Source organism: Neomonachus schauinslandi, chromosome 9 (assembly GCF_002201575.2).
Source record: "Neomonachus schauinslandi chromosome 9, ASM220157v2, whole genome shotgun sequence".
In the NCBI taxonomy this organism is placed as follows: Eukaryota; Metazoa; Chordata; class Mammalia; order Carnivora; family Phocidae; genus Neomonachus; species Neomonachus schauinslandi.
Genome location: NC_058411.1, coordinates 9,991,946 through 10,004,554, shown reverse-complemented (window position 1 = coordinate 10,004,554; position 12,609 = coordinate 9,991,946). Strand labels below are relative to the sequence as shown.

Genomic DNA, 12,609 nt, shown 5'->3' with positions numbered 1-12,609 from the left:
TCCTGAATCCCTTCCTTCCGGCTTGAAGTCAGGGGGTCGGGTCACTCCTCTTTCCCAGTCTTAGGGTCAGAGTGACATGGCGTAGGGGTGCAGTCAGCTGGGATGGGCCAAAATGTGCAGACCGGTGGCTGCCCCTGCCCAGCTTGTGACTCTGTGTGTGACTCGGGGCAGGCCACCTCCTCTGTGGCCTTCATTTGTCCCTCTCAGCATGGGGAGTTGGTCCAAATGACCTCAAAGATCTCAGCCAGGGTGGGTGTTTGGCTCAGTTCCTGGGCAGTCAGGAACCGGGTGGGGGCTGGGGGCTGGCGGGCGAGGGCATCCCTCCAAGCTGCAGGTCTAATGGCTCTGTCCTAAGTGGCCTGGCTCAGAAGGCCCAGGCCCCATGAGTCACTGCTCCATCCTCAAGTTAAAGTCCACCGTCCAGCCCTTGCTGTTCTCCTCAGCAGCTAGAAGGGAAATCTAGTTTGCTGGGGGCTCTGACCTTTCTAATTCATGGCCCTAGTCCCTAAATGTCGTCCTCCCAGAACAAGATCTTAGAGAAACTTCTCTTCGCTAGGATGGCTTCCAACTCGGAGCATGGGAAAATTGGCTTATGTGCTGATTTGCTCCTCCTTTCCACAACTCTTGGGGCACATGCTGTGGGTCAGGCCTGGCCAGGTGCTAGGGAACTTGCTGGGGAACTTGGACTTTTTCTAGACAGCTGGGAGAGTCTGCTGGGGGGATGGACCAACAGGTAGACAGCCATCGATGCTGTGCTCTGGTTAAGTGCCATGCCAGAGGCCAGCCCAGGGCTCCGGGGCCCAGCAGAAGGCACGGAAAGTCTTAGTCTGCTATAACAAAAAGCCTATAAACTGGGTGGTTTATAAGTAACAGAAATGTATTTTTCACAGTTCCAGAAGCTGGGAAGTCAGAGATCAAGGCACTGGCAGCCCTAGGTTGCTGGTGAGAAGTTGTTTCTTCGAGGGCCCCTTTTTGCTGTGCCCTCACGTCATGGAAGGGCAAGAGCTCCCTCTAGCCTCCTTTGTAAGGGCACTAATCCCACCCAGGAAGGCTCCACCCTCATGATCTCAGCATCTCCCAAAGGTCCCACCTCCTGATACCATCATCTTGGGAGTTAGGACTGCACCCTGAATTTTGGGGTACACAAACATTCATACCATAGCAGGCATATTGGCATATCATAGAAGTTTGGGTTCTATCCTGAGGGTTATGGAGAGACAAGGGTTTCCAACATGATATTGACCCAATCGCAGACCTGCACCCCTGCACACTCTGTCCTCGGTGCTGTCAGCAGCCTGACAAGATCTTGGTTTCCAACAAGAACCAAACTTAGGTGTGTAGAGCTATGGACATTGAAAAAAGTTAAGCGACTCATCCGTGTCCACCAGTGGTGTCTAGTTGGGTCACTGAAGCATGGTTGCTACCTAGCCATAGGAATCACCCCTTAGGGTAGTAATTCAATATTTGGTTCTTTTTCTTTCTTTTCTTTCTTCGATGCCTCGGAGAATCTGATAAAGGCTGTGAATCCTCTCCCCACCAAAACACACACATTCCCAAAATAATGCCGCCAACTTCAAGGCCTTCATTAGAACTTCTGAAGGCCTCCTTGGAGCTGAAGGTAAATGCCCCTGCTTTAACTGGAGGTCCGGGTCTCCACCGGGGCATGTGGGTCTGCCCTGGATCTGGAAGGTTGGACAGGTTGGCTCACTCCCTGCCGAGGCCCAGCAGACCACTATGCAAGACCACCCATTGTTCTGGACTCTGCCCTGACCTCCTTCGCTCCACTCCCAGGTCCCAGGGGGCCTGTTTTATGCTGACCTGCTTCTTCCCCTTTGGCTGTCAGGTTTGGCCTCTGGAGTAGGTGGATTTCTTTTCTTTTTTTTTTTTTTTACTTTTTTTACTGTGATGTTAATCACCATACATTACATCATTAGTTTTTGATGTAGTATTCCATGATTCATTGTTTGTGCATAACACCCAGTGCTCCATGCAGAATGTGCCCTCCTCAATACCCACCACCAGGCTAACCCATCCTCCCACCCCCCTCCCCTCTAGAAACTTCAGTTTGTTTCTCAGAGTCCATCGTCTCTTCATGGTTCATCTCCCCCTCCGATTTCCCCTCCTTTCATTCTTCCCCTCCTGCTATCTTCTTCTTCTTTTTTTTTTTCTTAACATATATTGCATTATTTGTTTCAGAGGTACAGATCTGTGATTCAACAGTCTTGCACAATTCACAGTGCTTACCAGAGCACATACCCTCTCCAATGTCTATCACCCAGCCACCCCATCCCTCCCACCCCCCACTCCAGCAACCCTCAGTTTGTTTCCTGAGATTAAGAATTCCTCATATCAGTGAGGTCATATGATACATGTCTTTCTCTGATTGACTTATTTCGCTCAGCATAATATGGAGTAGGTGGATTTCTAAGCACGGTGCCCAGTGACCCTCAACGTCATATACTGTCCCGCCCTCAGGGTGTGGTGGGTCCTGTGAACATGATAAGATACCACTTACATAATTATGTTCAGTTATATGACAGAGGGAGATAATGCAGGTGTGTCAAAGTTCATCATATGAGCCCTTTAAAGGCAGAGAATGTTCTCTGCTCATCACAGAGGAGGAATCAGAGATTAGAAGCGGGAGGGAGATTTGAAGATTCTTACCATGGGCTCCAAATGCAAGCCACATTTGGCTGAACACTTGATTTTGGTCTTGTAAAACCCTAAGCAGGGGCGCCTGGGTGGCTCAGTCGTTAAGCGTCTGCCTTCGGCTCAGGTCATGGTCCCAGGGTCCTGGGATCGAGCCCCACATCGGTCTCCCTGCTCTGCGGGGAGCCTGCTTCTCCCTCTCTCACTCCCCCTGCTTGTGTTCCCTTACTGTGTCTCTCTCTGTCAAATAAATAAATAAAATCTTTTTAAAAAAAAAACAACCCGAAGCAGACAACTCGGTGAAGCCTGCCTGGACTTCTGCCCTACACTATAACATAATAAATGGGCCCTGATTTTTGGCTAGGTGCATGCTCCCCACGGAAGGACTGCATTTCCAGTATATCTGGACTGGGTTCTGGCCAGTGGAAGATGAATAGAATGAAGGATGCCATTCTCTGGGCATGCAGTTAAAGGGAGTGGGTGGGCTCATCTTTCCCCCTGGTCTCCTTCCCATGAGTTCTTCTGCAGGCAGGGGAATGACCATCTTGAACCTGCAGATGAGAGCAGCACATTAAGGAAGGCAGAACAGGGGGGGCGCCTGGGTGGTTCAGATGGTTAAGTGTCTGCCTTCGGCTCAGGTCCTGGGATCGAGTCCCACATTGGGCTCCCTGCTCAGTGGGGAGCCTGCTTCTCCCTTTCCTTCTACTGTTCCCCCTGCTCGTGCTCTCTCACTCTCTCTGTCAAATAAATAAATAAAATCTTAAAAAAAAAAAAAGGACGGCAGAGCAAGACTTTGGCAGCCTGGGCCTCCAGGAGCCGAGCCACCCCTACCCCCCCCCCCCCCCCCCCAGCTGAGACTCATCTGACTGACTAACAGAAAGAAACTTCTCTTGTTTAAGCCAAGAGGGTCTCTTTCACAGCAAGCTGACATATTCTAATGAACACAGTAGGGGATCTTGATGTCGAGCAATAGAGGAATCGGTCCAACAGAGGGTTGCATTTACCTGTCCTTTTCCATACATCACTACAATAATAGTAATGGACTAAAGAGGCTTAGCACCACGTGGGCAAAGAGAAGGAGAGAGATGACAGGAACACAACTTTGGGAGCCAGAAGTCACATGGACAACATGGTTCCACTGAGCAGTCCCAAGAAAGCTGAATCTTAAGTTGTCAGTGGAGAAGGGGAGAAAGAGACAGCTCTCCTCTGGAGGACCCCCAAGGGCTCCACTCCTGGAGGGAGGCATTGGGGTGGACCAGCACAAGTCTGTTGGATATATCTGTTTAGGAACGAGGCAGATCCCCAGGGGTCCCCTCCAGCAGACAACTGGCACTTTATTTTTGGAAGGTTTGGGTCTCTGGGACAAGGGGCACCTGATGCAGCTGAGAGCAGAAGCTTCATACTAAAAAATGAAGAGTTCCCATCCAAGTGTAGAGACCCCCGTTCTTCATCAATAGGCGCCCAGAGCGCTGGCAGCCAGGTTACAACAGCCAGAACAAAGGGAGGAGGATTCTTCTCAGGAATCTTACCTGCCCAAGAGATGTTCCCATTCTGACACCTGGGGGGAGGGGTGCTCATTGAAAGGCTCAGCCAGGGGCGCTTGGGTGGTTCACTCAGTTAAGCAGTTGACTCTTGATTTCAGCTCAGGTCATGATCTCAGGGTTGTGAGACCAAGGCTTAAGATTTGCTCTTTGCCTCTACCCCACCCTTAAGAAACTTTAAAAAAAAAAAAAAAAGGCTCAGCCAGATCCCAGTACAGTCCCGAGTTGACAAGAGCCACTCCTGCCGCAGAGCCTGACATGAGACATCAATGAATCATCAGGCTCAGACACAAAAGGGAAATGATGTCTCTGGCCCTCTCTCTCCTTTCACCCCCAGCCCCGAGATACTCACCTTCTGACGCAAATGCAGCGTCGTCACTGGTTTCCCCACCCGAGAGCAGAGGGACCCAAGGGGGACCACAGTGGCTGGTCTGAGAGTGTGGAAAACAGTAGGTACAGAAAGGAGCCCTGAGGTGAGGGGAGGGTGGCTGGCCCAGGAGGGATGCTCCACTCTATGGCTTCCATCAGCACCCCGTCTGGGTCTGAGAAGAAAGGGAGGCCTGCCACAGTCCTCCTGAATCCCCACAGAAACTTCTGAGACGGCGCTAAGGCACCCTGAATACCCACAGAGCAAAGCTAAAAGTGCCGGAACAGGGGAATCAAAGCAAGTAACATCAACAGCAGATCTCCTAGGGTCAAGACATTGCCCATGCCGCATCCCATAAAATCTACACACCATTCCAGGAAGGGCAATGCTGCTGCCCCGGTTTTATAGATCTCATTGCAAGAACCTATTAAGAGGCACCGGTGACCTGGGTGGCTCAGTTGGTTGGGCAACTGCCTTTGGCTCAGGTCATGATCCTGGAGTCCCGGGATCAAGTCCCAAATCGGGGTCCCTGCTCAGTGGGGAGTCTGTTCTCCCTCTGACCCTCCCTCTCTCATGTGCTCTCTCATTCTCTCTCTCTCAAATAAACAAACAAATAAATCTTAAAAAAAAAAAAAAAAAAAGAGGCGCCGGCATGGCTGTCAGTTAAGTGTCTGCTGCTGGCCCAGGTCACGATTCCGGGGTCCTCTGAGGGCAGTCTGCTTTTCTCTCTCCCTCTGCCCCTCCCCACCCCACTCATGTGCTTGCTCACTCTCTTTCTCTGTCTCTTAAATAAATAAATAAAATCTTAAAAAAAAAAAAAAAAAGAACCTGTTAAGAAAAGACCCAAAGTCCCTAACTCTTGCTGCTATTGAAGATAGGCATGTTTGCCCAGGCTGAGAACGGCTGGCTTTGTGGTTTATTTCCAGATTCGGAGCCTTCAGCTGGCTCCCTGCCCACCAGCTCCCTCCCAGCTGCCTCCTTGAACAGCTGGCCTATATTCAGGGAGATAAAATTATTTTCATAATGAACCAATTGATGAAGAGATTCAGGGTAGGGGGTGAGGAGCTAGAAGAGTTCAACAGTTTTAGCCACCTTTGGGCCAGCCCCAGCCAGACTCTCTCTCGAGTGTCTTTGGTAAAAGTGATTTTTCTGGAGGAAAAGGTCATCGAAAAGGAATATTTTTCAAACAGAAATTGTGCCAGGCTTTTTCCTGACGATTGCAAAGACTTGGGGACTGTTTTGAGTGATTTATCCTAGAGTCCTTAACCAGCCTCAAAGCTGAGCTGTGCTCTCTACTGGAATGCCCACAGGTCTAGACCTGGCTGGCATCCGGACCAGGGGGCGTCCCTGTGAGACAGACCCTAGAGCCTCATTCTGAGAGGAGAGAAGGATAAGGCCTGAACACAGCCAAGTTTCAGAAACCATCTAATATGGTGCTGCAGTTGTCGTGGGCTCAGCCCTGTGGGCTCCTGGCTGGGCCTGAGGAAAGGGCAGGAAGTTGTCTTGGGCTGAGGCTCCAAGATGAGGACTTGAGTCCAAGGGGTTTGTTTGGGAGGTGACCCCAGGGGGCACCAGCAGGGAATGAAACATGAGGTGGGGAAAGACGCAGCCAAGAAAGGATCCATTCAGGAGTGAGTTTGCCCTGTGGGCAACTGAGGCTTGATCCTCCAGAGAGATTTCTGGGAGTCTGGGGCAGGTCTGAGTCATTCCACCTGATGGGTGTTTATGGCCGACTATAATCCATCATTGGCTGAGGTCTCTTCTGGGGGGTGGGGACCAACACCCTGACGCCTCCGGCCTGTCCTGTCAGCTGGGACGGGGTCACGGGTGCTGGCGGTAAGGGGCAGGCAGTGTTGGAGAGTGAGTGCCGGGGACGGGGTGGGGCGATGGGCAAGGCGAGGCTCCGTTGGTCTGCTGCACAAGCCCAGTGGAGACAAGGAAGCAAACAGTGTTTATGTCAAGAAACGGGTCTGCACGTGGGAGCTCAGTCTTACCCGGGAGTGGAGCTGGGTTTGGATTTAGGGGTTGCTATGGCTGCCATCAATGTTCCATCAGCTTCTGACTAACGTTACCTTGCGCTTCCGGTGGAAGCTGGTTTCTCTGTATCTGCTCCACCTTCAGCTTTAGGCTTCCGTTTGGGGTGTGCCTCTTGGAGAAGGTCTCCGCACACTTGCTCCACACAACAGTGTAGACGTCTGTTGGTTGTTACCTACTAGCCAGGTGGTGGTGGTGGTGGGGGGTGGCAATGGAGTTCTCCGTGGTCCCATCCAGCCTCGGTCTGGGCAGGCACTGTGGGCCCAGGCCTGGGGATGGGGTTTTCTCAATAGCCCTGCCCCTCCCCCAATGGTGGGCGGATTCTCTCTGGGCCCAGGAAGGTTTTGGGTTTTTTCTTTCTTCCCCCTCATCTACAGTGATTGTCATCTGTGCTCTGGGACGCTTACTGCCCTACCCCTGGCAGCGTGAAGCTTCTGTTCGCTAGGGGAGAAGGAAGGTGGGGCTGTAGTTCCCCTCCCTATCTCCTCTCAGCAAGGGAAGTTTTCTCGGGGTTTCCACCTGCCTCAGTCTTTCTCAGTGGAGCACCCAGCAGGCCTGCCACTTCAGCTCTTAGGGGTTCAAGAAAAGTTATTTGTTTTTATTTTATATTCATTTTTAAAATCACTTTTTGTAGGTTGTCTGGATTTTTCTTGTTGCAGGTTGGGAGTGATGATGCTCTCTCCAGCTTTCTGCAACCACAGGGGTCTACAAGATGCAGATGGTGCCCCTAGAGGCCTCAAGACTGTCTACTGGGGTAGAAGCAGAAGTTTTTTTTTTTAATTAACATATAATGTATTATTTGGTTCAGGGTACAGGTCTGATTCATCAGTCTTACACAATTCACAGTGCTCACCATAGCACATACCCTCCCCAATGTCCATCACCCAGCCACCCCATCCCTCCCACCCCCCTCCAGCAACCCTCAGTTTGTTTCCTGAGATTAAGAGTCTCTTATGGTTTGTCTCCCTCTCTGGTTTCGTCGTTTCATTTTTCCCTCCCTTCCCCTATGATCCTCTGTCTTGTTTCTCAAATTCCTCATATCAGTGAGATCATATGATAATTGTCTTTCTCTGATTGACTTATTTCGCTCGGCATAATACCCTCTAGTTCCATCCACATCGTTGCAAATGGCAAGATCTCATTTTTTTGATGCTGCATAATATTCCATTGTATATGTATATACCACATCTTCTTTATCCATTCATCTGTCGATGGACATCTAGTGTAAGCAGAAGTTTTAGGATTTCTATTTCTGTGATATCTCATCCTTAAAAGCAAAAACAAGACAAAACAACAAACAAAGAACTCCAGAGAATGAGACCTCTCTGGCAGGAAATAAGCCCTCACCTTGGACATGAGTGGAGAGATAGGGAACACCAAGAGCCCTTATTACCAGAGTAAGATGTGGAGGATTTTTCCAGACACAGTGGAGTGACCATCCCTGATTCAGTGTCCCTGACCGGAAGTGCCCAGAGCTCCACTGTGACATTCAGGATACTATGTTGTCCTGGTGGTTTGCTTGTCAGCCCCCACTCTCCCACCAGACTTGAGGTCAGGCAGGGAAAGGCCAGTGTGTGACTCGTCTCGGGATGCCTAGTGTCCATGCATGAGGAAGAGCGACATGCTCCAGGGTCAGTGGCTCAATATGTATCCTGGCTACCCCTCTCCCCGGCTGCCCAATGGGAACCTTTGTCAACCCCATCACTGAATGAGGGGGCAAACTGAGGCCTACAGAAGGCCCAGGAATGACCCTGGGTGTATACAGCCCATCCCTTGTAAGGACCAACCAAAGCCTCCTGCCAACTGAGTCTGTGCTCTGTCAGCCTGCCCCCCCTCCTGGCCCCCTCCACAAGGCAGGTTGGGAGGGTGGGGGATTTGGAAAACCCCAGTCCCCCCCTCTTACCCCTCCCCCTCCAACAGGGCTGCAAGGAGCAAAGACAGGGAGGTGTGTCTGCACATGATCTTTATTTCTCATGCTTCTCTGACCCCGCTGGGGGTTTTGGAGGTTCAACTTGGGATTCATTTTCTTCTGCCTCTTTCTCTTCAGCCTCGGGTTCTTCTGGGGGGGAGGAAGAAGTTGCCTTTTTTGAACTTCCAAGCCAGCCTCCAAAAACTGACCCAACAGAGGCCAGGAGGATGTTGGATGACGTGGAGAGTCCAGCTGCCCCTGAGGAAGAGACAGAGGGTGAGCACGGGCTCATGCAGTGGCCAGTGGCCCCCACCCCCCTGGAGGTCTGAGGCCTGGGGACCTGGATCCCTCCTCTAGGTTCTGGAAACCCCCAGGGCTCCACTTTGGGCAGAAGACGCTGGAGGAATGAGAGACAGAGGACAGTCAGCCACAGACCCTGAGAGTGACAGGTCCCCTCACCTTACCCAGGAGGCCACTGAGGCCCAGAGGGGAAGGGACCCTCCTAGGCCACCCAGGTGTCAGATCTGGGCAGGGCTGTACCCAGAGCCCTGGGCTCCTTCCCTTCTTCTCCCTCCCAGAGCTCCCTTAGCCCTCCACTCCCACCAGACCTCACTCAGAAGGAGCCAGAAAGAGGACAGTCAGGGAGAGTCAAAGGACCGGGAATGCGGAGGGAGAGGACAGGCTGTCCCTCAGGCTTAGCCTCTGCGCTGAATACGCTCTTGGCTCTTCTCCCCCTCCCCCCTCCTCCCCCGCCCCTCCCCCCACCTGTCCCCCAACAAACCCACGGACTGCAGCGTGGCCACCAGGCTGCCGGCGGCGACCCCGCCCCCGTTGGCGACTGCAGCCGCGGACATCATCTTGGCCGCTACCGAGGAGGCGGCGATTCCGGGCCCGGTGAAGCCCATGGCGCCCAGCACCACCGGCACGGCCGCCACCGCCGCCACTGCGGGGAAGACGAGCTGGGTTGCGGCGTGGGCCCAGGGCAAGGGACCGCTCCGGAGCCCCTTGGCAGTTTCGGGGGCCTGTCTGCGCTGAGCATCCGGGAGACCGCTCGGAGGGGGTCCCAAGGCAAAGAGAAAAGTGGGGTATGTGGAGCCGGGTGGGGGCGAAGGTGTCACAGGAGGCCCAGGCAGGCCCCTTTTGGGTCTCTAACTTGCTGCGCGACCGCGGGGACGTCACTGACCCTCACTGGGCTTCTGTGTGTGTGTGTGTGTGTGTAAGTGTGGGGGGTGAGATACGCCATTGCAGTTCCCGGTATTCACTCCACCCCTCCACCCGGGTCAAAAGAAATCTCTACACGCTCCTTATACAGAAGGACTAGGGGAGCAGCCAGGTCCCCGATCAGGTGTCCCCTTAAGGGCGAGTACTGTGAGCGGGGCTCTCCGCCCCCGAGGTCCACCCGGGCAGTCCCAGGAGCGGAAGGATGGCGGGCCGCCCTCCCAGCCGGAGCAGCGCCACACCTCCGAAGTCCCCTCCCTGGCGACGGAGAGGATCCGGGCAACTCACCTCCTCCCAAGACAGCACCCGCCGCCACCCGTTCTGGGGAGCCGAAAAGGGGAGAGAGACAGAGAATGAGTCAACTAGTTAGTAGGTGGAGGGAGTGAGGGAAAGAAGCGACCCCTCTGGCCCGCCCTGGGTTGGGGACCGGGAGGCCTACCAGCCAGCCCTCCCCCCCCCCCCCCCCCCAAACGAAGCTAGACTCACGCATCACGGAAACGTCTTCGTCCTCCCAGCTCAGCTCGGGAAACGTCCACGCTCCACCGGGTGGGGACACCGCCCGCCCCTCGGGGGGCAGGCCCTCCCCTGCTTGTCAGCCCAAGCAAAACTGGGGACCGTCCTGCCACCCCGCCCTCCACCCCGCCCGCACCGCTCCACCCACCTCTGCTGGTCTCCGCCGGTCTGTCCCTCCAGCTCCCAACCCCACCCCTCTGCTGGCTCTCGGCCCCAGTGGTGATTTCCCTCTTGCTTGGGGGCTCCGCTGAACAACATGGGTTTGAACTCCGTGGGTCCACCTACCTGCGGAAGTTTTTAAAAATAGTACAGCACTGTAAATATATTTTCTCTTCTTATGATTTTTTGAACAGCACTTTCTTTTCTCCAGCTTAGTTTATTGTAAGAATACAGTGTATATATAATACATATAACACGAAATATGTGTGAATCGACTGTTTATGTGATTGGTAAGGCTTCTGGTCAACAGGAGGCTAGTTTTGGGGGAGTCAGAAGTTGTAGGCAGATTTTCCACTGCGCAGGGGTTGGTACCCCTAACCTCCCCCCGCCCACGTTCAAGGGTCAACCACATTTAATTTCATTTCCAGAGGGAGATACCGATACATTTTGGCTTAGTTCCTTCCAGTCTACCTCACCACGGCCACCCCATTTCTGTCACTCTCTGAAGATGTAACCCCCCCTACCAAGTTCCATTCACATTGCGCACACTACCTTGCAAATTCCTCATTTAACTGGTCATTTAAATTTCCCTAGGCTGCTTAATATTCTTCAACATTTTCTTTAAAGTCAAGTTTATTGAGATATAATTTACACATGGTAAAACTCAACCTTTCAGTGTACACATCTGTCAGTTTGGACAAATTTTACAGTCGTGGAACCACCAACTCAGACATGGGACATTTTCAACACCATCCCAGCCGCCCCCCCCCCCCCCCCCCCCCCAGCCCCAGATTCTCGCAGGCTCCTTTGTAGTCTTCCCAGACCTCAGCCCCTGGCATCCGCTCATCTGGTTTCCATCCCTACACATTTGTCTTTTCCAGAACTTGAATGTGTTTTGTATTTGTCATCAAATGGCTGTCCTTTGTATCAGCTCCCCTTTTAAGGGTTTAAATTCTTTCTAATTTTTGTTCTCATAAATTATCCTGGCTTGAAGTGTTTAGGTCACCATGCATAAGTATTTTCTGATAATATGTTCCTAGAGGTGGAGTTGTTGGGTCAGAAACTATGCATTTCTTATGGCATTGATATTTATTATTAAGGTGCTTTCCAAAAATATTGTATCGGTCTATACATCCCTCAAAAGTATGTGGGAAGATCTATTTTTTCCTACTCCTCACCAATGGTTAACTTTGTCATAAAAAAAGAAAAAAAAATCTTTGCTGAAGAAAGGGGAAAAATGGTGACTTATTTTAATTTATATTTCTTTTACCACTAATGAGGGGTGAAAATAAAAGGAAACCTCACTAAAATGGAGTGGGGAGGCCAGGAGGGGGAGCTCTCCCACCCTACCATTCCTCAGTTGCAAACCCCCAACAAGAGACCTACTTTCCAAGTGGTCACTGCTTTAGCTACTACTTTGCTACTCCTGGAGAAGGAAGGTTCCCTCCCCCCCACCCCCCGCGGCAATAGCCCAACCAATGAGAGACTGTCACAACTCAGCCAATGAAGAGCCACTGTACTTTGAACTCCCAGTTTACTCCAGTGGACTTTTTATTTCTATAACAGCCCTCCCAAGTTCCGGTTCCCTCTGTAAGAGAGCTTACTTCGCCTTTGTTCTCCAGATTTGCTTATGCTTTCTCCAAAGTTCTGTGTTGTGGATTGTAATTTTCTGCTATTCCTGAATAAACCAATTTTTGCTGGTAAAATATCTGGCAGTTTATTTTTAAAGTTAACAGAGGCTAATTATTTGGGGGTTTATTAGTCTTATGCAATCCTTATGTTGTGAATTATCATCCCACATTCTGGATTTTTTTTTTTTTCATTGAGCTGTCTTTTTTTTCCCTTACAGATATATAGGAATAATATATTAACTCTCTTAATCCATTCTCACAGATGTTGCAGAATTTTGTGTCCAGTTCATCCCTTTTTTTTGACACAAAAACTTTTTTAAAAAAAGATTCTATTTATTTATTTGAGAGAGAGAGCATGAGCAAGAGAGCACAAGCAGGGGGAGCTGCAGGTAGAGGGAAAGGGAGAAGCAGACTCCCCACTGAGCAGGGAGCCAGATGTGGGGCTCGATCCCAGGACCCTGGGATCATGACCTGAGCCGAAGGCAGACGCTTAACCAACTGAGCCACCCAGGCAGCCCGACACAAGGACTTTTTAATACTCATATAAATTTGCCAATATTTTACTTTATTTTTTTGTCTTTGTGTTCC

General features: G+C 51.4%; 1 protein-coding gene across 1 annotated transcript; it reads right to left on the bottom strand.

Annotated features, from left to right (window-relative positions):
- Positions 1–8,537: 8,537 nt before the first annotated feature.
- Positions 8,538–10,344, bottom strand: LOC110571534 (interferon alpha-inducible protein 27-like protein 2). Its single transcript, XM_021679662.1, has 4 exons — positions 10,205–10,344; positions 10,007–10,039; positions 9,282–9,443; positions 8,538–8,758 (listed from the first exon to the last, which is right to left on the bottom strand). Exons 1-4 carry the CDS (start codon positions 10,206–10,208, stop codon positions 8,556–8,558), a joined length of 402 nt encoding a protein of 133 aa, XP_021535337.1. The 5' UTR covers positions 10,209–10,344; the 3' UTR covers positions 8,538–8,555.
- Positions 10,345–12,609: the final 2,265 nt, after the last annotated feature.